This window comes from Urocampus carinirostris, chromosome 3 (genome assembly GCF_059441175.1).
Source record: "Urocampus carinirostris isolate Australia breed hairy pipefish chromosome 3, RoL_Ucar_1.0, whole genome shotgun sequence".
NCBI classification, from domain to species: Eukaryota; Metazoa; Chordata; class Actinopteri; order Syngnathiformes; family Syngnathidae; genus Urocampus; species Urocampus carinirostris.
The window spans coordinates 9,664,514-9,691,118 of record NC_142351.1 but is presented as its reverse complement, the minus strand read 5'-3'; the positions used below and the strand labels follow the sequence as shown (position 1 = coordinate 9,691,118).

Genomic DNA, 26,605 nt, shown 5'->3' with positions numbered 1-26,605 from the left:
ATGAATGGTATGGTAGCTGTCCATACCACTTGTTTTTGATTGTAGTTCATTGTTGCTTAAGAATGGTTGATTCTGGTTCATTCTTGTGGTAAAAAGTTGAAGTCATGGATGGCTACAGGCCTTTCCACATGTTGCTCACATTAATTTTTTAGTTTATTGATGAACAAGAATAGTGGAAGATAAAATTGTTTAGTTATACGATTTCAATGTATATCCATGTGGACTGGGGTAAAATGACAGCACTGTTGGATATACAAAAATTCTTGTGCGAGTCATTAATCTTGGTGTGGCACACTGATTTACAAGAAAATTTAAAAGTGGCACTCCACACCGAAAAGGTTGCTGACCCCTGGCCTAGATATTCCATTATTCAAGACATGGATTTCATTGTGAGCAGAGGTGGAAGATTTTCTGGGGAAAAAAAGGGGCTCAGTCTCTAGTCGGGAGGCCGACAAAGCAGTTTATCGATGGAATCATCCAAATCATTTGCTTCCAAAAGCGTGGGACACAGCAAAAGTAAGAATTAGTGGGAAAAAAAACCCGACATTTAGATATTACTAACATCATTATTAGAACGGATAGGACACGGTGTGAATTACTGTACCTCATTGCCGGCATACTTATGGAGTGGCGAATGGAATAGTGGCTGTTTTGCGAGCGTTAGACAAGAGACAAAGAAAAATGCATGTGTTACAACTAAACAGCCTGACACACGGGAAGGTGGCAGAGGATGTAGAGCACCGTCTTACCTAAAGGAATTGGAGAAAGGAAGCGCCCTGCAGCGCACACGGAAGCATTGAGGAAAGCACAAAGTTGAGCGTGAGAGCAAAGCATTAGTTCACCCAAGCCACAACCAGGAGCAGATAAGGTCGAGATTTATGAAGAGTTAAGATCAGGGATGTCAGACTCATGAGAGCCTGAAGGCCACATTGGAAAAAGAATAAAAAATAAATACAGTTTCCCAGGGGCTGGACTAGTCGGAGAGAAAAAAAAAGTTGTGACAGAGAAAGAAAAAAAAAGGTGAAGGCCTCTTGAGAAAAAAAGACTAGTTGGATTGGAGACACAGAAAGAAAGGAACAGAGAGACAGACATGGACAGACAGAGACACAGACAGACACACAGACACAGAGACACAGAGAGACAAGACAGACACAAAAAGAGAGAGACACAGACACAGAGAGATAGAGAGACAGAGACACAGACACAGAGAGAGACAAGACAGACACAGAAAGAGAGAGACACAGACACAGAAAGAGAGAGAGACACAGACACACAGAGAGAGAGACACAGACACACAGAGAGAGACACACAGACACACAGAGAGAGACACACAGACACACAGAGAGAGACAAGACAGACACAGAGACAAGACAGACACAGAGACACAGACACAGAGAGACAGACACACAGAAAGAGCGTGAAAGACAGACACAGAGAGGGAGACACACAGACACACAGAGAAAGGAAGAGAGAAAGAGAAGGAGAGAAAAAGAGGGAAATAGAAAGAAAAAAAATACAAAGAAAAATAAAAAGAAAAAAATATGAAGGCCTCTTTGAAGAAAAAAAAAGTTCTCCCAGCGGCTGGACTAGTTAGAGAGGGAAAGAAGAAAAGATGGAAAGAAAGAAAAAGAGGGAAAGAGAAAGAACAAGAGGGGGAGAAAGAGAGAGAGAGAGAAAGATGGAAAAAAGACAAGGAAAAAAAAAGGTGCGAGAATAAAACAGAGCGAGAGAGAACGGGAGACGGTGTTGCCATGAAAAAAAATACATTTTGTATGTCTGGTCAGTGTTGATTTACAGCAAAAATTTGGATGGGTGAGATGTTAACGATGGGGAAAAAGATAACAAAATAAAAATACAAATTCAACTGAAAATCTTGGTTTGAAGACATTTTTTTTTTCCAAAACCCTTTTCTCTCTTTTCGGGGAAAGGGCATTTTTATTCAAACTTACAAATATTCAAATACAATTTTCTGTCCAAAGGTAGAATGTTAAGACTTGTTTCAGGGTAAAAAAAAGGAGGGTTAAATCTTTCTTTTGGCAGAATACATGGCTGTAGAGCTACAAAATGTAGCTTTCAAAAAAACTGTAAAACGTGGACGTCTAAACCAGGAATGTCAGACATACGGCCCCCGGGCAGGATAATTGAATCCAGCCTGCCACAATTTTATGGGTGTGTCAATAAAAGAAGCAACTCTCTGGGTCATTTATGTCCAAATTTATGATTTTTATGATTACATGCAAACCAAATACTCCCAGAAAGAAGTGTTGAGTTTGGCGAGTTGGTTCAGGTGTATAACTACATTTACTCAACTGTTAAAATAAACCAGTTAACACACATTGCAATGTTGAACACGAAAATCTTTTTTCCAATTGTTCTCGAATACACATGCATACCAACCTTCTGACAATAAAAACACACACGGACGGCCCGGCTTCAAAATAAAGAGGCTAAGGAGTAAAATCCCAGTTTGGAATCAAGATTTTTTGTTGTTTTAGTTGAAATTTGAAAAAGCAGTACAGACGCTTCCCTACTTACGAACATTTGAGTTACAAAAAACAGTAGATGCGAACGTGTCGTGATTACTGATGCGGGGCACCTGATTGGCGGCTGACCTCTTTTTAAACCCCCGCCTTCCAGTCAACAATTGTCAGTTCGTCTGCGGACCTCAGCTCCACGCTAGGCAAGCCCTTTTTGACTCCTGACTCAATCATGCCCCGTTTCCCGTCTGATTCCCGGTGCCGACCTCTTTTCTGAACCCGTTTACGTTTTTGCTCCTCCGTCCCGGCCATCAAGCTGTTTTTTTCCTCGCTCTCGACACGGAAGTGCCACTTCCGCGTTCCAAGATCACCGGATCGTGGGCGCAAGCCCTTTCCTACTTCTAAATAAAGCTGAGTAAACAAACACAATTGGGTCCCGTTTCCGTTCCTGGTCCCTGACAGAATGCTACCGGCGTGTGGCGTTGTTTGAGGTCACCCGGCATCCACCCCGAAGAAGTACGCTTCCTCTTCCCAGTTTGTGTGTAAACATTCTATACTGTATCTCCAGCGCGCTACGAGCTTTAACATTTATATCATTTAATATCTCATGCATCCGTTCAATATGATCGGTGTAAAGTGCAAATAAGAGGCGGGCAGTTTCTTTTGAAAGGAAAGTGGAATAAGAAAGCTTGATGCGGTTGAGAAAATGGTCGGATTGCTTTTTTCCGTCACTTTTTACCATGGAGGATGACGTCGCTTAACTCTTGAAGCCCATCTTCCAAAAGTAAGTTAAACTTCACTTTATTTATCTTTATAGATCATATTTTTGGAAATGTTTATTTCTTTTAGTACAAAACAATACAGGTTACTTATACAAGCCTTAAACATACTTATATAAACCTTAAACATACAAAATATAGCACAAATTCAACTTACGATCGCCCGATTAGAAGTCGGGCAGCGTCTGTACTAAAAAAACCAAGCTATAAAGCAGGGATGTCAAACTCATTTTAACTCGGGGGCCACACGATAGAACAAACATTCTGTCGGGGGCCGGACTAGTAGATTCAAGAGAAAGAAAAAGAGAGATAAAGAAAAGAGAAAGAGGGAGGGAAAAGAAGAGAGGGCGGGACAAAGAAAGAAAGATGGAGAGAGCGTGAGGAACAAACAGGGTTGGGTAGGGTTACTTTAACTGGATTACTTTCAATTACTCCAATACAAAATATGCTAATAAAAGCCAAAATAAACTAAATATGAATCAAATGATGACTCACAACATGTGGTAAACTTTCTCTCCTGGCTTTGATCTCTCTGTTCTCCGGCAAAACTAACATCAAATGCGACAGAAACAAAATGAAAATAAATCCAAACAGCTTGCCGACATCATTTTTGCCGTTCCATGTATTCCGTTACTCCCCAAGCCTGCACAAAATTTAGTAATTTTATTCATTTTTAGTTTATTTAGTCTTTTATTAGCATATTCAGTATTGGAGTAATCCAAAAGTAATTGAAAGTAATCCAGTTAAAGTAACCCTACCCAACCCTGGAAACAAAAGAGATAAAAAGTCGTGAGAGAGGGGAAAAAAAAAAAAAAAAAAAAAAAAAAAAAAGAGGAAGAAATCCAAAGAGAAAAAGAAGAAAAAAAGAAAAAGAAAGACAGAAGAAATCCAAAGAGAAAAAGAAAGAAGAAAAAAAGAAAAAGAAAGACAGAAGAAAAAAAAGAGAAAAAGAAAGAGAGAGAGAGAGAGAGAGAGAGAGAGAAAAAGAAAAAGAGAGAAAGAAAGAAAAAGAGAGATAAAGAGAGAAAGAAAGAAAAAGAGAAAGAAAGAAAGAAAAAGAAAGAGAAAGAGAGAGAGAGAAAGAAAGAGAGAGAGAGAGAGAAAGAAAGAGAAAGAGAGAAAAAGAAAGAAAGAGAGAGAAGGAAATACAAGTACAGTGTCTTTGTTTGAGGCACCTGGCTTTGGCAACATCAAGTTGACCTATTTCAACCTGCAGCTCGTTTTTCTCTTGCGCTTCTCTGAGTGTTGTCTCGCGGGCCGGATTCAATCCCTTAGCGGGCCTGATCTGGCCCGCGGGCCGCCTCTTTGAGCCCTGTGCTATAAAGTGTCAAGTGCTGCTGCCTCAGAACAGAAAGTCTGAAACAGACTTTGACAACCCCTGTGTACACTGGCCTGGTTTACATTAGTAGTTTTTTGGCTCGGGTTTTAGGCGGAATGAATGGCAGCAATCTCAGATTGTTGATTACTCGTCATTTTTGTCAGGAAAGGGTTCAAGAAAGGCATTGGGGATGTTAGTACATTGAAACCATACCTCATATCGCCGAGCTTCCTGCTAATAGCCGAGCCCATGGTGGTGAGCGCTGCGCTGGTTTTCTGTCCTGCCTGGGAGAGCGTCTCCTGAGTCTTCTTGTACCTGCCAAAGGGTGGGAAAGTCATCAAATTGCTATTACTGCAACACTATTCCTTGGTAATCTCGATGCTGACCTGTGAAATTGCTCACTGACTAAAAAAAAAAAAAAAAAAAAAAACCCATCGTTTTATGTCCCAATAAATGATCGAATTTGAAACGAGTAGCAACGTTCTCTTTTCGGCTACAGGCCGAAAAATGAGGAAAAAAAAAAGGAAATCATGAAAGAATGCATTTTTTTTTACATTTTATGTCATATTTTCCTAAATATGACATTCTTAAACACTCCCTCAGAGTTTCATAATCCACACGGACAGGGAAAGTAACAGAAACACCTGTAAAGTTCAAGATTTCCAATGTTAGAAAACAAAAGGAAAGTTCTCTTAATGTGTGTTTTAATAAACATGTGCTAATGCATCTTTAGTCTTATTTTTTTAACAGGTGAAATGAAAACTTTAAAATCAGATCATCACTATAACAGTAAATGAAGGATTTCATACATTTGACTATAAAGGATTTTATACGATTGAATACAAGTTACATTCATTGAGTTTAATGATGTAGTTAGTTACTGACTGTGCCTTTATTCAATGAGCAGTGAAAGTTCAGGGCACCCTGGTAGGAAATATTGTTTACATTAAGGATGATGAGATAATCAGCACATCCAGACGCAGAAAGGCCCTGATGACGGAGGACGGCAGGCGATGTTTTAAGAAAGGTTGTTTTGAGGAGCCACAGACATGTCTCTGAGATTGTGAAGCTCACGTTGGGCTTCGTTGGCGCGCCCATGGGACGAGTCGGCACACCATCTTGCGGAAAGGCGTGGGCCGACAGTAAAAGCTAGAGGACTTGAGAAGTCTTCCCAGAGACTACGACGACACGAATTCGACTAATTTGTCCATTTTCGATGGAGTACACTTAGTTAAATTGCTAATGAAATTAAATCTGCCCCCGTGTTGAAATGTTGTCAGTCCGTCTTTGAACCTCTGTTTTTCAAGGCAAGCCTTTTTTGACCTCTGACTCCCGTCTGTCCCTGGCTAATGACCCGTTTTGATCCTGACCACGTCTACGCTTTCGTTCTGGCTTACGACTCGTTTCTGACCGCGACCACATCTTGCTCTCCCAGTCCCAGCTACCGACCAGTTTTCCGCCCCTGACACCGCCATCGCTCGCTACGGAAGATCCCTTTCCGTGTTCGGATCACAGTCCGAGAGCGACTTGCTTCCCATGTCCAGCGAACACCGGATCGTGGGCACAGCCCTTCCTCTTTTTAATAAAACTTGTGGTAAACGTCACGCAAGTGGGTCCTGTTTCCGGTCTGGTCCTGACAGTAAAAACATTTGAATGATATAGCAAAAAAGAAAAGCAAAAAAAAAAAACCTTAAACGTGATTTCCTCAGGTTTTCCATCAGAAAAAGGTGGATGAAGGCCACAATTTCAAATCAGTCCTCCATAAAGCTTTGACAATGGTATCATTTTAGAGCTCATTTCTTGTACTTTCCATTGATACCAAAAACCCTATCGGTGACTCGTTTCGGTAGGGTCAGGTCACATTTTTAGAAATATAATTAAAACATGTTGGAATAAGAGTCTGTAAAGCCATGAGACTCCTTGTAATTAAAGGCGTCACAAATAAACATGACCCGACTTGAGGTTTTTGACCTTTTCCTTGCCCTCATGTAGGTTTTAGATCAGGGGATGCGGTCATAATTGTCTGTAGTTTGCAATAGTCTGTGCAGCCCTTTGAGACTTCTTGTGATTAAGGGTGTCACAAATAAACAACTGGACATTAAAGTTTTTGAGTTTTTCCTTGCCCTCATGTAGGTTTTAGATCAGGGGATGTTGTAATAATCTGGTCTATGCTGCCCTTTGAGACTCCTGGTGATTAAGGGCGTCACAAATTAACATGTCTAGGTGTAGCATGCACCCTTCCCCTTCTGCGCAACCAATAGGGGCGATGATGCTTCATAGGACAATCCCCTACAAACTAATCCCAGCTGCAGTTAATCACGATGGAAGAAGAAATGCAATGGCAAAAAAACCCCCACCAGAAATCAGTGTCTGCCTCATTTTCAAGCAGACTTGGCAACAGTTTTCAAACATTTACAAACCATTCGCTCAAAATGTAAGCACTTAAAACACTTGAAAATGTTGTGGAATGTGGATAATAACTAATAAGTTTGTAGGCATCTGGCGAAGGTCGTGGCATGACGTTGTTGCAAGAGGTCACAAGCTGATAATGCTGACAACCTTCACGAGATATATTAACTTTATTTGAGAACACTATAAAAGCCAATGTTGAACGTTTGGAACTTTGAACGTGTCCCGAAAGCAATAAAGCGCGTTCCCTTTTTGCCATGTCTTGTCTCTGCGTATTTTAGGGCGGAACACCAACGTTCTCTCCCAAAAAAAAAACCCCACAACATTAAAATTAATGCATTTTAAAGGAAAATTCACACGCCATTCGGTGAGAGATGAAACCAGGTACGCGTTACTATGGATCCAAAAGATTCTTGAACGCAAATCCCTTTTTCTACTGTCACGCGTTGTTGATCAAAAAAATCTGACTCAACCGTAGCTACTCCACTACTATTGAAGAGCAGATCGTGAAACACAACGTCTTCGCTCATGATGTCCCCCACAATCCTTTTTCTGCCGGCAACAAAACACATAATGCAGCATATAACCAAGGCTGGGATGTGTATATCTACCAAAAAGATACAACTTAAAAGTTGCAGTACAAAGGAACGTAATTTCTCCTAACTTATATTCTTTCCACCGAATATACTCGCAACTAAGGCATATTTAGAATTACAAAATAAAACACTGAAATCAGAGGGTCATCTTATATACGCAAATTTGGTTGTGCGTCACCAGTAGCAATAGTAAGCAGCATGTGGGGAGGGGCATGGCTTGTACAGGAACGATATCAACGGGGCAAACGCGAGCACAAAATTTAAAGTAAAGAGTGCCGATTTTTCTTGATTAAACTATTTTTGCTATACACCTTGACTGGAGGAAAAAAAATCGTCTTGAGGTTACCCAGAAATTGAGAAGGAAACATTCGATGCTTTGAAGAAAGAAACCAAAATGGATATGGAGTGTCTCAACTACTAATTGCAAGCTCTTACGATTGCGCAAGCTGAGAAATAGGAAGGTGTCACCGCTTCCAGATTGGTGTACACGTTTCCTTCTATTTATTTTATTATGTGGCCATTTTCAATAAGTTTAAGAGCGTCGGTGTTGGAATTATATACATATGTTTATCCTACAGTTGACATTAATATGTTATAAGTGTTCTCGGCCCTTTTTGTAGAGTTTTCAGTTTGTGGGCTGTTCTTCAGGCCCATGGGTTGTTTTTTTGTGCAGTCTGTCTCACATATCAGTGGGTGCACCCTGACCTGGAATATGCAATAACTCAAGTTGTTTTTCACCAAGAGCCTTGGGGGAAGAGAGGGGGGGTGTCCAGGAAAAAGAAGGGGGAGATCGGAGATTTCTTCAGAGTGAGCGAGGAGATTTGTAACAGCCCGGTCTCCGCCGCTCTCATTATAATGATTAATAAAATAACCAATTCTCAATGACCGATTCTCTATGTCTTCTTTTATTTCAGAGCGTTTTATTAAAAATGTTGGGGACTTAAACCTAACAGTCGGCTTCAATGTGAGTAGTTTAAGAAAGGAGTTATGGTGGTGCCGTCTCAAGTACAGAGTACAAATGTGCTGGATTTCTCCTTATGTAGATATTCTACATATCAAATCTATTTGCATCCAAACCAAATTTACAACTATAAAATAAAATACTGACACGACGGGGTTGAATTATATGTGTTGGATGTGTGTCAAATGGTAGACACTATGTGGGGAGGCGGCTGTGGCTTATACAGGAAAAACAATCTAACGAGAAACCAATGGGGCAGAAGTAAGCACAGAATTGATGAAATACGGACTGAATTTTGGACTTCTCCTTAGTAAATTTACAAGAACCTGGAGAGAAAGAAAATGTCTTGGACGGCACTCAGAAATGGAGAAAGATGTGGTTTGAAGTTCAGAGACAAAATGGATATGAAGTGTCTCACCTGTGTTTGTTTGCAAGCTCTCAATACAGCAAAAGTCAATACATTTATTTTTATCTCATTGCCTTAACTTATGTTGAGGTAATCTTGTATCTTTATTTTTTTAATATTCGTAATATTATTTTATGTATACATGTATATAGTTTCTTTTTTAACGCTGGCAACTGTGTGGACAGCAAAGTAAGAATTTTATTGTGCAGGGAAACGTGGCTCCTTACTGTGCATATGACAATTAACCTTTTGGATTTGAATATACCGTATTTTCACGACTATACGGCGCACCTAAAAGCCTTTATTTTTTTCAAAAGCTGACCATGCGCCTTATAATACAGTGCGCCTTATATATGGATCAATATTAAGTCGCAAAGTCTTGCAACTAAGGCAAGCAGCCGCCGACTCGATTTTCCCCCGGCGTTTCATTTTCTAACCAATGTGTCAATCATCATTTGAATCAGTCACTATTGGCTAAAGTTGTTCGGAGGTAAAGGTGGCGGATCCTTTTGATCATTTACAGGCTCGCATAGGCTAAAGGGGCGAAACAAAGCCTGCAATTGGCCGAAAAAGATGAATGTGAATCACACGTTGGGTTGCACTACGGCATAGAGAAAACATTTTTTACTAGTCTGTATTTGAAAATATTTTACTCTCCTGGATTTACTACACTCACGGTTTTAAGAAGACCATGGTTGCGTATCATTATTGAACGTGATGGCTGCAAGAGAACTTAGGTGAGCTATGCGGCTTTATATTTTCCCGGTATCCTGTTTTAGACTGATCTTGATATTTCTGTGATGAGTCTATTTTTAAACTCAATTCAATTTAAAATGTTTATTGTCATATGCATAGTAAAGAACCCCGTTTCCCTGCACAATAAAATTCTTATTTTGCTGTCCACACAGTTGCCAGCAAAAAAATAAAATAGAAACTAAGAAATAGTTGGCATTTCTTGAATCCAAAGATTTTAACCTTCCGAATGATGGAACGATGCATTTGAGTGACATCGTACGGACACCGCATCCGCACGTGTCTACGACACGTATTTGCTTCTTTGCAAGCTTTCGGAACGTTAAGGGGGTAATAAGTTGGACTGAACCATCTGACTGTTTTGTCCACGTTCCCATTGTAGCGCCTTATAATCCGGTGCGTCTTATGTATGTCAAATATAAGACCAAAAACTATTTTTTGGGGGTGCGCCCTATAACCCGGTGCGCCTTATAGTCGTGAAAATACGGTACTACTTTTACAGGTGTGTGTACTTATTTTCTCCTACTAAATTTATTACAGTATGTAGCAATTTTCAACAGTTTAAGTGGGGTCTGCTTCCATGAGTTAGATATCTGGGGGTAACTCAATTACTTTTTAAATGAAGGAAGTAGGAACTGTAACAGATTACTTTTCTTTAAGTAACGCGCCCAAAAGTGCAGGTACATACTGATACATTCTTGAGCAAATTCTATTCAATGGTCACACTTCCCCGCAAAAGATCCACGGTGTCCTATGCTTCACAGTCCACAACACGGGCAGGGTGGACTTTACAATAGGGAGCGCCACTCGTTTTGAAGAACTATTTTTCTGTGTGGCTTATACAGGGTTGGTAAACCTGTTTCTTGGCTAAACTCAAGCACTTTCAAGGCAATTGTTGAAATTATTTTCTGTACCTTCAAAGGAATAAGTCCAGCGTTGATCAAATTAACAGTTTTTGTTGCCTTTGATGACTAAAATAAAGTTGCCATCTTGCAGCAAGCACATATTTTGTGCCATTATATACAGTGGAACCTCGCTACTTTGCGGTTCGACGTTCGCAGATTCAGAGCTTCACGGTCTGTAATGGTAAAAAAAAAAAAAAGGGAAAAAAAAATAAAAAATTGGGGGGAGGCAGATTTTCACTTTTTGCGGGGATCCCCTCGGCCGACGACCCTAGTCTTTAAAATTGAGGCACTTCACACACTGGTCCGGACCCGTTCTCGTTTCCCGGTGTTGTGCCCAAATCAGACTCCCGTACAGAATCCTCCCCCCCTCGCGTGAACGCGCATTCAGCTGCGCTTCCGACAAAAGCGATCGTATTCTATATAATACGCTTATTGAAACCATAAAGCGAGCTAATTAAAATAATTGGGTGATCGTAGTCTATATAAAGCGTTTGTTAACGCAAATGAAAAAGTCACAAACGTCACGTCTCCCGCTCGGGCCGCGATGGCTCTACACGGCCCTCGATGGCTCCGGCCGACGGACAGGGCCGCGGGGGAAAGGGGTAGGGGGGGTCCTGTGGGGTTAAGGGGACGGTGAAGCGGAAGCGGCACCAAAACCGCGCGGCGGTGTTGTGCCCAAATCCGACTCCCGTACAAAATTCTCCCCCCCCGACAGCGCCCGACCCGCTCGGCTTGTCACGGTGTTGTGCGTATCGCGCCCGAAAGTACCCTAAAAAGGATAAGCGGTGCAGATAATGAGATGAGATGAGATTTTTCCTTTTTGAAGGGACGACGCTACTTCGCAGATTTTCACTTTTTGCGGGTGGTTTTGCTCCCCATTAACAGCGATAACCGAGGTCTTACTGTACTGTTCTTATCTATAGTATTGTGTCAATGGGCGGCTATAAACTGACACAAATTCTGCCATTCTGCTTGAACAATGCAAGCGCAGCATGGCTACGTCACACTTGTTGACAGACTCTAAGTGTTGGGTAAAAATAGAGTTCAATACAGAAGACAAAAAAAGAAAGTACCATATGTATAAAAAGCAGAAAAATTAGCCAAACTCATTTGAATCATATTGATTGCATTCAATCTTTCAATCTTGAAAACTGGATTTTTTTGCTTTACTTATTTAAAACTTCTATTTTATTGCGTGTCTAAATTGGTTGAAAAAGGATTGAAAATATTTTTTGGGACATTCTATCATTAATGTTTTTAAATCTAGATTTGATTGTTTAGCATTTTTCAAGGATTTTGTGTTGGTAAGACTTCAAATCTGTTCAGTGTGTAAAAATCTAAAATGGTGTTGTATTTTACAATTTTTTTACAATCTTTTTTCTGTGAATATTTTAATTTTTATTTCATGTGTTTTGCACGAGTTCTCTGAAAAACACGGGAAATTACTAGATAATTCAGAGCCCAATATTGTATTATTGATAATATATATCACAAAGTTTCAGTCTGCCACCTTTCCTCTCACTCAATTTAAATATTTCTTTCTCCATTTCTCCCTTTATTTTTCCATCTCTCTTTCTCAATTTCGCTCTTACCCCGTTTCTCTCTACCTCTTTGTTTCCCCCTTTCTCTCTCTCTCCTCCTTCTCCATTTCTTTCTCAATTTCTCTCTTTGCTGCTCCCCATCTTTATTTCCCTCTCCCTTTCTTAAATTCACTATTCCTCTTTCACTTTCATTTTTTCTGAAAGCAGGTTCTTCTCAGTAATCGGAGACAAAAAAGCCTTTTCTCGAAAAGGTACTGAATTCCCAGGACGTCTGATAAACCGGACCTCTTAGATGAAACAGTAAGAGGCAGTAACGCTTCACATGACAATAATGAGGACTGGAACCACCATCTGCGTCATTTTACTCCCTTTTTTTCTTCGTCAATTAAAAATGTGGTCTATCGAATCAGACCGCCAAAAAACACTGCAACAGAAATCATTTCACTCAAGATTCAAGCCTTTTCGTGACCTTGAAAACACAACATTAGAATTCAAGCTTTTTTAAGGATTTCAAACACCCGTACGAACCTTGCTTATAATTGTGAAAAATATGTTTTTTTACAACACCCGACATACAGAGCAGGGCTAACCACCAAAAGCAAGAAGCCCCAGCAAAGACGTTGAAAGGATGCTCAAGTTTGGCCCAAAACAGTAAAAATGGATCAACTCACGCTTCAGAGTGGGTAATGTCATCCAAAGTAGCCGAGGCAGACACATATCTGAAGACACAACAGGAGGATCAATTAATAGCAATTGAACTTGCGAGGATCTCGGAAAATCTGAGAATTTAAGACCAAGGCTGTCATGTCGAAACGGTTTCAGTTGGTGTTCCCTTAGGAAACCTGCTCGACATTGAAATCCATGGATACGCCAAAACCACAACGCTTCAATCTAAAGAAAATAAAGAGAAAATCAATCGGCAGAGCTGGGTATTATTTATACGGGAGCATGTAGGGCAGGGGTCGGTAACCTTCTTGACCCAAAAAGCCATAAAAGAAAAAATAGTGATTTTTTTGGGGAGAGCGCTACACAATATATTTAAGAGAAAATACAACAAAACCGCCAAACCCACTCTCCAGACAAGAGCTAATTTATCGGCGCATTTTATTTCACAGTGTGACGTTCGAAGATTTGGTAAAATCTATGAAAAGATTACGCCAGACCCTGCGTCCCATATCATTATATCACTTAAATTTGGTCTCCCTCACGCACTTAGAGTGTTAGGGCTTCGTTTCAAAACAAGGTGCAAGCAGAGTTCTTCGGCAAGAATGTCACAAAATACTGCAATCAAAGATAGCAATGTATTTACCTTCAGTGCAGATGCAATAGGCAAAGGAGAGAGTATGTATAGCTCCGCCCATTACTACCGTTCACCCAATCAAATTGCTCTCCATTCTTTGCTAGAATATCTGGGTGCAATGTTCGTTTTGGTTTCAAGCTTGTTCCGTGGCTTTTCATTATTAAGTGTCTCCACAAATAAATGTAGATTGTTTAATCAGCTTCCATATAAAGTATTATTTAGTGATGTGTCACTAAGGGGTCCGTTGGTGTGAGACCTTCACTGTAAACTATTTAAAATTGTTTCCTATACATACCGTATTTTCCGCACTATAAGGCACACCTAAAAGCCTTTATTTTTTTCAAAAGCTGACCATGCGCCTTATAATACAGTGCGCCTTATTTATGGATCAATTTTAAAATTGCAAAGTTTTCCAACTAACTTGCAGCCGCCGACTAGATTTTCCCCCGTACGCCAAGTAGTACGCGGTGTATGCTGGGATTTATTTACCGGCGTTTCATTGGCTAACCAATGTGTCAATCATCATTTGAATCGATCACTATTGGCTAAAGTTATTCGGAGGTCAAGGGGAGGATCCTTTTTATCATTTACAGGCTGGCATTGGCTTGAACGGCGAAACAAAGCCTGCAATTGGCCGGAAAAGATGAATGTGTATAGCACGTGGCTGACGGCATAGAGAAAGCATTTTTTTCTATTCTGTATTTTTAATATTTTATTCTCCTGGATTTACTACCCTCACGGATATAAGAGGACATTGGCTGCACATTATTATGAACACAACGACTTCGGTGAGCTACTCCGGGTTTTATATTATCCCTGTATCTTGTTTCAGACTGAACTCGACGTTTCTGTGATAAGCGGTGCAGATAATGGATGGAATGGAGTGTCTATTTTTAAATTCAACTCAATTCCAAGTGTTTGTCATATGCACAGTAAAGTTGCGAGCGAAAATAGAAACTAAGGAATGGTTGGAATTTCTTGAATCCCAAGACTTCAACCTTCCGAATGATATTTGAAATGACATCGTACGGACACCGCATCCGCACGTGTCTACGACACGTATTTGCTTCTTTGCAAGCTTTGGGAATGTTAAGGGGGTAACAAGTTTGACTGAACTATCCGACTGTTATGTCGACGTTCCCATTGTAGCGCCTTATAACCCGGTGCATCTTATGTATGTCAAAAATAGGACCAAAAACTATTTTTTCGGGGTGCGCCCTATAACCCGGTGCGCCTTATAGTGCGGAGAATACGGTACACTGGACAAAAATCCAACATTCATCAGTGTTGCCTTGGCTTCATATGATATATAATCTGCTCTGCTTGAAGCAGTATATTGAATAAATGCACAAGTCAATTTTATCTCCGGGCCATATCAGGCTAGCAAACAGTAGGTTCCAGACCCCTGACGTAGGAGGGTGAGTGAAGTGCCACCATTTTTTTTTTTACATTCATTCAAAAAAGATTTTTGTGGAAGACAGTTTCAGTGAGTGCCCCCTATAATAAATATAGGAGATGAGAAATAAGATCGACAAGTCACAGCAAAAAGGAAACGTTTCTAATAAGAAACCAGTTCTAGTAACAGGGTTTGCACACCTTTCTCAAGGCCAAATTCAAGCACTTTTTGCAAACTTTGAAAGCCAACGGTTCTCTGGTACCATTAAAAGAAGTAATCCAGTCCGAATTATGCATTTTGCAGGGCTAAAAGATAAATCTGCGCTTTATATGCAATGTTGAATCTTCCGTGTGCATTCAACAAGAAATGTGACTTTTAGATAGTGAGTAAATGGCGACTATTTTTGTTTTTGAGATAAATCTCACCCCATATAGGGGTTGGGTAAAATGACTAATATGTAGCTTGAATGTTGCACTAATTCACATTTCATGGTGTCCAAAGAGGGCGATGACATACAAACTAATACCAGCTGCCGTTAAACACGAGGAAATAAATGATCAAGAGTATCGTTTTTAACCAGACTTATGAAACATGGCATCGATTTCAAGCATTTACAAGCACTCTATCCAAAATCCAACCATTTTTCCATCCTTGGAAGGACAAAATTACAATGTAAGCCCTTTCAAGGATTTCTAGCGGCCTTACAAACCTTGAAAAATGAATGAGAGGTGAGAGAGAAGATAAAATAAACGTTTCTAGTCAGAAAACTTCAGAATGCTCAAACATTAAACTGAAGGTCAAGTAAGCAAAAAATACAAACATGCTGTTTACAAACAATTTAGCTTGGCAATTCGCAGAAATTCCAAACTAATCTGGAGAAACTGTACTCTGCAAAAAAATAACCCCAAGGCAAAACCAGGATCGGGAGGATTACTTTAGTAAAGTAATCCAATAAAGTTAATAGTCACCTGCTGAAAATCTCACCAGTAACTTAATCAGAATACCATAATATTACAGTCAATTGAGTACTTTTAATGACTTTTGGATTATTCCAATACCAAATGCTCTCATAAAATACAGAATAATCATAATATAAATACAATGGCTAAACTTTAAGATAAATGAACAATGCAACCTGAAAAAGTTGTAGGAAACCAAGGTCAGGTATTTCCTTGCGATCCTACAAAAAAAAGTATTCAAATTTTAACCACGTAGTATTGTTTATTAAGCAAAAGGTATAACTCTTTCACGTGGCGAACAATGGGTGCTCTTTTAATGTCACAACTATACATTAAGAGTGCAATAATACACTAATCGTATAGTGGATTTTGAATGACAAGATCAGTAGGAACAAGAGGTTGCTGGTTCAATTCCTGGCTCCTCAGAGTTCAATGTCAAAGTGTCCTTGGGCAAGACACTGAAGCCCCAATACCCCCAGAGGTAACCATGCAAGGCGCCTACCTGCCTATCGGTGAGCGAGTGTGAAACGCTTTGAAGGTCTTCAGTGACTGATTAAAAGTGCTATACAAATGCAGTCCATTTACCAGTTAACTGCAAAATACTTAAATTTACTCAATGTCCCTAAACGCATCATGGCGCACCAATATGCACACAAGTAAACAGCCTCACGAAACTGCAAGCTCGTGCCAACTCAACAAAGCGAGTGCGACATCGAAGGACGAATAAAAAAGACGGAAAGTGCTTTAACCTGCAACGCAGTGTGACAAGCAATGTTCCCTCTAATTTTCCACGGATCTGAGCGTTCACACAAAGACGGTGAGCAACGCTTGAAACAACAGTGAGCAACAGCAATCCCAGGTGTGGCAACTAAGTCATTATCAAATATGTCCAAAACTTGACATCAACTTACATTTGGCTGAGATTCAGATATACTTTATTGTCATTCTTGTACACGTGTATACAAAACGAAATGTTTCCGGCAATGCAAAAAATGTTTTCATTTTTGAATGAATTGACTAATGTATTATCGCAAAGGTTGTACGGCCTACAAAAGTCATTTGTTTTTACAACAATTCTCTTACAAGATTTCCATTTCATTTTTTTCCTAGTATCTTTTCTCGCCTAATACTAACATTTTGGGGGGCTTATTTAGTCGGTTGCACGATACAGAACTGTATTTAATCAAATTTTTTAGTGGAAGTACAATGTTGGCAACAAGATTCACTTGGTATAATTGGAAATTATTTGAATGCAACACAAACTTTTTCCTCTTTTTCCCCCCGTTTTTTTAATTTTTAAAAAAAATCTCATTGTGTTTATTTTTTCCTAGCTGTTACTTTTTTCTTTTTGTTCTCTATTTTTTTTTCCTTTTTCTTTTCTTTTTTCTGGCTTTCTTCTGAATTTTATTACTTTTTCATTTTGGTATTTTTTTCTTTTTTGTTCTATTCCCCCCTTCCTTCAAGTCATTTTGTGCATAATTGTACTTAATATTTGGTCATGTAGGGATGAAAGAAGCAAAAACAACCTAAAGAGCCGTTTGGGAACCGAAAGAGCCGGTTCTTTTTAGTGAGCCGAGCCGAAGAAGCCGGTTCTCGAAAAACTACTGACTTTACTCAACTTCGTTCTACTTCGACCTTGACTCCCAAATACCGCATTTAGAACACAGCGTCATGGGAAACAGTGTATTTTTACCTTCATGCACTGTAACTTTGACTTAATTCGCTTCTTAATGAGCGATTTCGAGCCCTGATTTTTGTGAGCTGGCTAGATTTTCTTGTGCGCGGAAAAGCTCTGGGTAGTGCGCAATTGCGCACAGCTTAGAGGGAACATTGGTGACAAGCATGCCATCTGTACTACGATCCGCAAGCTTTAAGCTTGATTTCTCTCTTCGTCGTTTCTGTCCTCCGTCAATATATGAAATTATAATCGTCACAAATCGTTTATAAACGCTTTATTCATATGTAAATATACTTTTAAATAAGATTGTAATCCTGCAAAGTAACCCTTATTAAATAAAAGTGGTGTATTGGTTAAAGTATTATAATTTTTCACCTACATGCACTCTTTGGTGGCAGGTTTTCCGTGTTTTGACCAGGCTTGGTCGAGTAACGGAAGACAGGTAAACGGGGTTACACAATTAGGATAATAAAAAGTAATTGTATTCCGTTACAAAAAAAAAAAGAATAAAAATGGCTCTTTAATTCAATTGGTCGATAAATTGTTAGAATAATTCATTTACCACCCATATTCGCTACACCGGTAAAAAAATGTGGGTACCAAAGTCAGTTTGGCGTCAGCTCTTTAAAAATGAATATATATATCTCAATCCATGTTTTTTCCATGCCTGTGCCTATTCATGATTAAAACATGTAAGTACTTTGTAAACAATACTTTGAGAAACCGAAACCAATCGGTTTCGCTTCCGCTGTCTAAAGTTGTAAGGCGGCTGCAGCAAGAGGGCACCCGCGCCCAAAATCAGGTGTGCCGTATGTACGTGTTAAATACAGATATAGAACTAAATACGGAGACTACGGCTTTTCACACAGTGCGCCCTATGCTTGTTAAAATACAGTAATCAAATTAGAGGTACATTTAGTAAAACTAAGGATTACTTTGCAAGTGGTACAATTTTATTTTCCAGTATATTTACATATACATAGTGATTGTATTCATTGGTGCAGTGGTGTTCCTGGTCCCGCCCCCCTGTCAATCACCATTCCCCAGGCAATTTATCCACCAGTGTCGACTAAATCTGTGCCCAATCACCAGCCTGGCTTTACCAATCACCTGCCCTTACGTAAAACTAAATTGAATCTGCCAATCAAGTGTTTAGAGCAGGGGTGTCAAACTCATTTGAACTCGGGGGGCCACACGATAGAACGAACATTCTGTCGGGGGCCAGACTAGTAGATTAAAAAGAAGGAAAAAGAGGGATAAAGAAATAAGAGAAAGAGGGAGGAGAAAGGAGAGAGGGTGAGACAATGAAAGAGAGGGAGAGAGCGTGAGAAATAAAAGATAAAAAGTCGTGAGAGGGGGAAAAGAAAGGGAGAAAGAAATCCAATGAGAAATAGAAAGACAGAAGGAGAGAAAAGAGAAGAAAGCGCAAAGGGTATGAAGAGAGAAAGAGAAAAGAGAAAAAAGGAAGTTAGAACAAAAGAGGTTAAAAGACACAGAGTGAAAGAGAGGGAGAATGGGGGTGGAAAAGAAAGAAAGAGAGAAAGAAAAAAGAAAGAACGGAGAAAAAGGAAAGAGAAAAAGAAAGAAAGAAAGAGAAATAAATACAAGTACAGCGTCTTTGTGAGAGGCAACATCAAGTTGACATATTTCAACCTGAAAAAAGGCAAACGAAATCTCGTTGCTTCGAGATAACGTCATTGTTTTGGTGCTTGTCGTCGAGTGAAGGTTAAGTATGCCTCCGAAAAAACAGTATTAGGTAAAAATCAACACAAAATTGGTCATTTCTTCAGTGTCAGTAATGAGTCAAAACATAATGCAGAGAGTGATAACAAACTGTAATAATTCCGGCAAGGAAAGCACATGTGTTGAAGCAAATGATTTGATGAAAGATAAGCAAAAGCATACTCCTAGCAAGAAAAGGACTTTTCTGCCAAAATGGACTTGATTATATTCCTGGTTACGCTATGAGGAGGATGATAATGGAGGCTACATGTTCTGTGATGCATGCACCCAGCGTGACAAAAAAAACTGGATTGCATAAATCATTTCGCAATCCAAACTTTCAGAAGAGCACATTTGATGTGCACCATGACAATGAAAACCACAAATTAGCTATGGAAATTCCGTTGCTGCTATTGGACCTTGAGAAGGCATGACAACTGTGGCGGGACAGCAAACCATGAAGAATATATAAATTGAAAGATCTGAAGTGATAACTGCCTTGTTTTACCAATTAACTGTGATGATTAAAACTGCATGAATATATAGACTAATATTTCAGCAATATTATTCAGGGTAGTAAGAATTAAGATTTTAAAAAAGTCCTATAATTGTAATCATAAGAAGCAGGAATATATTTTGAAAAGAAATAAAAGGGGAAAAAAATCAGCGGGAATTGAACTGTACCTTTTTACCTTATTTTTAATATTATTATTATATTTTACTTTTATTTCTAACATTTTTTTTCTACTTTTATTCTTGAATTGATTTACAATGAGTATTTTATTTTACTAGTTATTTTTTATGTGTTAATCTGTTCAGAGCCATCTAAACGTATTCCAGCCCAACTTTTGGCCACAGGTGGCAGTCACAAGCAATGTTTCCTGTCATTTTCCTTACGGGTCTGAGCGTTCACACAAAGTCGGTGAGCAACGCTTGAAACAACAGTGAGCCACCATAATCCCAAGTGTGGCAACTAAGTCAATATCAAACATGTCCAAAACTTGACATCAAGTTACATTTTGCGGAGTTTCCGGCAATGCAAAATTATTTTTCTCTTTTGAATGAATTGACTAAATGGTTGTACGGCCTACAAACGTCGTTTGTTCTTACAATTCTTTCACAATATATCAGTTTCTTTTTATTTCCTGATATATTTTGTCGCATAATATTAACATTTTGGGGGGCTTATTTGGTCGGTTGCGCAATACACAACTGTATTTAATCACATTTTTGAGTGAAAGTACAATGTTGGCAAAAAGATTGACTTGATATAACTGGAAATTATTTGAATGCAACACAAACTTTTTCTTCTTTTTTCCGTGTTTTTTTTTTATTCCTTTTAAAAAAAATTCATTGTGTTTATTTTTTCCGAGCTGTTACTTTTTTCTTTTTGTTTTTCTTTTTTTCAGGCTTTTCTGAATTTTCCCTTCTTTTTTCTCTTCCTTTGGTTTCTTTTTTTCTCAGCTTTTCACTACTTTTTCATTTTGGGATTTTTTTTCCTATTCCTTGTTCTCTATTTACTTTTTATCCTTTGTTTCTTTCTTTTTTTTTTCTGGCTTTTTTCTGAATTTTTCCCTTTTTTTCCTCTCCTTTTGTTTCGTTTTTTTCTCAGCTTTTCACCACTTTTTCATTGTGGTATTTTTTTCTTTTTTTGTTCTATTTCCCTCCCTTCCTTTAAGTCATTTTGTGCACAATTTTACATAATATTTGGTCGTGTAGGGATGAAAGAAGCAAAAACAACCTGAAGAGCCGTTTGGGACCCAAAAGAGCCGGGCCGAAGAATGTATTTCTTTTTCCCTTAATCTTCTTTGCATAACAGAATCTGATATGATTCCTCTGACAAGAGGATCTCCTTTTTGTTTATAAAAACTAGTGGTGGTGGAAAAATAGTGAGACTACTTGACACATTTTGTTTTCAGACATGAAGACCTGCATAACGGAATTTTCGAATGTGACTAGATTGCTGCTATCGGTGTGAGTGTGTATGAATGGGTAAGTGTGAAGCACATTGTAAAGCGCTTTGGGAGGTTTAGTGACTTGAAAAGTGCTATATAAATGCAGAGCATTTACCATCTTCAGGACTAATTGCACCTGTTATACTGAACATTAGCGTCACAGATGTTGAAATTTCCTCAAGGGGTGTGACTTGTCAAGCCAGTTGTAAATAAGAATTTTTTCTTATCTGGAGCGGAGAGGTAGGAATCTGGTATGACCACATACACGGATCACTTACACCGTCGGAGAAGAGTGCCCTTGCTTCAAGTGTACTAAATGAATGTACTTGGCTTTGGGAGTTTCCTCTAAGTGTGCGCAATTGCGCACTGATCGCACAAGAAAATCTAGCCAGCGCACAAAAATCAGGGCTCAAAATTGCCTATTAAGAAGCGACTTAAGTCTAAGTTACAGTGCATGAGGGTCAAAATACACGGGTTCCCCTGACGTTGTGTCCTAAATGCCGTATTTTGAAGTCGAGTCGAAGTAGTACGAAGTTGAGTAACGTTAGTAGAGTTTGTCGAGAACCGGCTTCTTCGGCTCGGCTCACTAAAAGGAACCGGCTCTTTCGGGTCCTAAACGGCTCTTCGGGTTGTCTTTGCTTCTTTAATCCCAACATGACCAAATAGTATGTAAAATTATGCACAAAATGACTTAAAAGAAGGGGGGAATAGAACAAAAAAGAAAAAAAATACCAAAATGTAAAAGTAGTGAAAAGCTGAGAAAAAAAAAAGGAAGAGAAAAAAGAAGGACAAATTCAGAAAAAAGCCAGAAAAAAAGAAAAGAAAGAAATGTAGGAAAAAAAAGTAAACAGAACAAAAACAAAAAAGTAACAGCTCGGAAAAAATAAACACAATGAGATTTTTTTAAAGGAATTTAAAAAAAAAAGTAGAAAAAAAACACGGAAAAAAGAAGAAAAAGTTTGTGTCGCATTCAAATAATAATTACATCAAGTGAATCTTGTTGCCAACATTGTACATCCACTAAAAAATGTGATTAAGTACAGTTCTGTATCTTGCAACCGACTAAATGAGCCCCCAAAAATGTTAATATTATGTGACAAAATATGTCAGGAAATAAAAAGAAATGGAAATCTTGTGAAAGAATTATAAGAACAAACGCCGTACAACCTTTGCAATTGTACATGAGTCAATTCATTCAAAAGAGAAAATTCATTTTGCATTGCCGGAAACTCCGCAAAATGTAACTTGATGTCAAGTTTTGGACATGCTTGTTAATGACTTAGTTGCCACACTTGGGATTGCCGTTGCTCACTGTTGTTTCAAGCGTTGCTCACCGACTTTGTGTGAACGCTCAGACCCGTAAGGAAAATGACAGGGAACATTGTTTGTGAGTACACAGACATCCATTGATGTCGTTTTTCATGTGGGTAGTTTTTGGAATCATCCGTGTCTTATTTTAGTATGAAAACCACAAAAGCCTTTGTACAGCAGGCACCAGGAGTGGATTCTATGTAGTTCCAGCTACTGAATGTGAGCACAGTCTAAGGTTAAGGGAGCTTGTATTAAGAAAATAAAAACATAACCAGGAAGATATGTCAAGTATAATACATACGCATTCGAGGTCTGGACATCCTGCCAGCTCTTGGTGAGATTCTGCTTCAACTCGTTGAGTGGGCTTAGGCCCAGTTTCCTCTTGAGCTCCATAGCATGTCTCTCCTTGGCCGAAAGAACCTGACGCAGGGTGCTTATCTCCTCTTCGACCTGTAAAGCAGTAGATACGGTTCAGATAGATAGATCTCAACTAAAAGCATGTGTGGCCAGTGAAGGATTTTATCCATTTGACTATAAAGGATTTTATACGATTGACTCATAATGCAATGAAGATTTTCACTGAGTGGGCTTTAATTCAATGACAGGGCAAGCTGTTCCAAATGCAGAATATTTTGTCTATTTCTGTCGATAACAGGACGCGCGAGTGTGTTGACACAGAATGTTCTGGACATCAGGAGGCTTCCTTGGCACGCCCATGGGAGGAGCCGGCACACCGTTATGCGGTGAGAAGATGGCCAAGAAGAAAAAAAAGCTAAAGGACTTCAGATGAAGGCTTCCCACAGACGCCAACGTCGCTAATTCTGCCGTTTTCGATGTAGTACACTTAGTTAAATTGTCAGGGAAAATAAATCTGCCCCCGTGTGAAAATGTCGGCTTTCCTGTTCATTTTTCCCTCAAGAAATGAGCGCGCATAAATTGTTGGGCGAATGTAGGTGGTTTGTTAAATCGAGTCGTATAACTAATTTGAACAATTTGGTAAACGGCACATTTTGATCATTAATTCCAACAACGGGGACCCTGTAATGCCATCACTAGTCGGTAACTCGTCGACGATTAAAATTGTGGTGACTTGCATCACCTTGAAAAGCTCAACGCGAAGCTCCTCAGCTTCCTCTTCAGTCAGGTATGGTGGGAGGTTATTGGCACTGTTCTCCAGCGGGACATCGCCGGGAAAATCGGACAGCTTGTTGGGATGTTCTTGAGCGAGACCCTTGTTAGGGGAGTTCAGGTTCACATCTGTACCACGAGACGGTAAAGCAAATGTTACAAATATATATATATATATATATATATATATATATATATTTCACAGAGCGATACCGTAGACGGATACCATAGAAAGATAGAGATAGAGAGAGAGATAAAGATAGATACCATAGATAGATAGAGAGAGAGAGAGAGATGGATAGATACCATAGATAGAAAAAGCTAGAGAGAGAGATAGATACCATAGATATGCATTCACTTGGATAGCATCGCTACCCAAAAAAAAATACCAGTACAGTAATCCCTTACCATAACACATTTTTCTTATCGCAGTTTGGCTACTTTGCCGATTTGTGTTCTGTATTCTGATTGACGAAACAGAGGAAGATGCTTTCTATCGCCACCAAAGTGGGACCTCTCCACCCGCTAAACTTGCTCTGGAGCCACATGATTTTTGCCTAGTGGCTGCCTGGCGCTACAGTAATCCCTCGGTTATCGCGGTTAATGGGGACCAAAACCACCCGCAAAAAGTGAAAATCCGCGAAATAGCGACGCCCCTTCAAAAATGCTTGAAAGTTGTTTTTTTTTTTCAATTATTTTATTTTATCATTTTTTTTTAGACCTGCGAAGCTCTGAACCTGCGAACGTGGAACCACGAAGTAGCGAGGTCCCATTGTATTACAAAAATGTTTGATAATGGAAAACTATATGGTTTCTGTATGACAGAACTAAGTTTCCCATGCCGTCCACAAGATGGCGACAAAGAAAATCATGTTAAGTGAAGTGGATCAAGTCCTTTATCCATACAGTTGTGCAATAAAACAGCAAAATTGTTTTCAAAATGTATTTGACGGTTTAGGATCAGGCGATGGTGTCGTAATCCTGTGCAGTCCTTTGAGACATTTTTGTGATTAAGGGATATACAAATAAATGTGACTTGACTAAAAAGCTATTAGTAGAAAAAAAACATAGTACTTTTAAATATAATAAAAGAAATAACAGTTTGAACATTACGGGTTTTGACTATCGCAAGACGCTTTTGGAACGCGCATTGTGTTCTGCATTCTGATTAACTAAACAGAAGAAGATGCTTCCTATCGCCAACAAAGTTGGACCTCTCCACCTGCTAAACTTGCTCTGGAGCCACATGCTGGTCTTTGTGACCTAGTGGCGCAATTATAAAAATGTTTGACAGTGGAAAACGATTTCTGTAGGCCAGAACCGGAAGTTGTCACATAATAGCGGCAAATCATCATGTAAAGTGAAGTGGTTCGTTTCTTTATTCATACAGTTGTGCAATAAAACTGCAAAATTGTTTTCAAATTGAATTTGACAATAGTCAAGTTTATTTGTATAGCTCTATAATCACAGAGTCTCAAAGGGGGTGCACAGACCACAGATTATTGAAAAACACTGACTACTATTACACCCTCCCCTGATTTAAAACCTACATGGGGGGCAAGGAAAAACTCAAAAACCTCAACAAGAGGAAAAAAAAACCTTGAGAAGGGACCCCCTTCCAGGATGACCAGGCTGCAACAGATGTAATAAATAATAATTCATATTAAACAGATATTGTCAACATTAAATATAGGTTATTCATATGCTATAGAAGTGTGTTTTAAGCCTACAGAATTTAATTTTAATTAGAAGAAAGTGAATGAAGTACTGTACTTTTTTTTGTTAAATACTTGCGCTTGTAAAGTGGGTGTGTTCTTAGGCATTACATAGATAATGGTTTCTACTTCGCGGGTTTGACGATAGAATGGCACTTTTGGAAAGCAGCCCCCGCGAGAAACGAGGGATTACGGAATTGCCCGTCCCTTCTATCAAACAGAGTGGCTGGTAGAACCAACCGGACGTGACGTCACGGCAGCTTTCTGACTCAGCTGTAAACAAGACGGCCTTAACCTACCAGTGAATTTGAGTTTCAAATATCTAAAACAAAATTAAATTAATTTCATAACAGAACCACATTTAAATACGTTTAGAAGTCGTCCTCGCGTCATGTAAACGTGGCTAACACCCTTTGCTAAAGAATGGTCTCAAATGGTCATTTCATTAGCATGTAGCGGTGTATTGTATGCATTAAATGAACATTAATACACTTTGTGACATATTTGCGTCATCTACAGGCGAGCACAGTTCGCATATGAAATCAATTAAAGTTACCTTGGCCGACGGGATCCATTGCATGGACTTAAATGGGCTCTTGAAGTGAAGAGCTTCGGCATGTAGCGGACACTTGAGCTAGATCGCTTGAAATGATCTCACCCGAGTGACACTGAAGTACTCTTCTTTTTTCCTCGTCGAACAAATAAAGGTTCGTGTACTCTAGCGCCCTCTCCTGGCCTGGAGACTCCAACCTGGAGCGTCTTCTTCTAACTTTAAAGGGGGTTGTCACCAGAATTTCGATGCATTACCGCCTCCTATCGTCACAGATCCTCGTCACCGTTCCGCTTCTTAAATTCTATTAAAAAGTCACGTACTTCTTTAAAGGGGCAGTGTGTAATATTTAGTGACTCCTAGTTAACAAACAAACAAACAAAAACAAGCAGCAAACAAACAAAATATTGATTTAAATATTAGGCTGAAAACATGAGGTATTATACCAATATTAATTTTAGGTTGAGATATGTGCGATGCTTTACATCAGGGGTGTCAAACTTATTTCAGATAGGGGCCACATGCTAGAAAAAAAAAATCTCTCGGGGGCCGGACTAGTGGATGACAGTATAGCGAAAGAAAGAGGGTGAAAAAAGGGGGAAAGGAAAAAAAAATGAAAGGGAGAGAGAAATAAAGAGAGGACAATATAGAAAAGGAGAAAAAGGAGAAAGAAGGATACAAAAAATGAGAGAAAGACATAGAAAGGTAGAAAGCGAGACAAAGTGAGAGAGAAAGCAAATAAAAGA

The 26,605-nt window shown here is 39.2% G+C and overlaps 1 protein-coding gene across 6 annotated transcripts in view; it reads right to left on the bottom strand.

Annotated features, from left to right (window-relative positions):
* LOC148368608 (tumor protein D54-like) overlaps positions 1–26,030 on the bottom strand; it is a 30,402-nt gene extending 4,372 nt beyond the window's left edge. The window contains exons 1-7 of one of the 6 annotated variants that reach the window (XM_088330584.1): positions 25,866–26,030; positions 23,566–23,723; positions 22,768–22,916; positions 12,817–12,864; positions 4,788–4,889; positions 750–776; positions 605–646 (exon numbers count right to left, since the gene is read on the bottom strand). In XM_088330584.1, coding sequence (XP_088186710.1) covers positions 605–646; positions 750–776; positions 4,788–4,889; positions 12,817–12,864; positions 22,768–22,916; positions 23,566–23,723; positions 25,866–25,884 — 545 coding nt within the window. In that variant the 5' untranslated portion in view covers positions 25,885–26,030. The remainder of the gene's footprint in view (positions 1–604; positions 647–749; positions 777–4,787; positions 4,890–12,816; positions 12,865–22,767; positions 22,917–23,565; positions 23,724–25,865) is intronic. The other 5 variants (XM_088330585.1, XM_088330586.1, XM_088330587.1 and 2 more) reach the window with 5 other exon arrangements.
* Between the last annotated feature and the right edge of the window lie 575 nt (positions 26,031–26,605).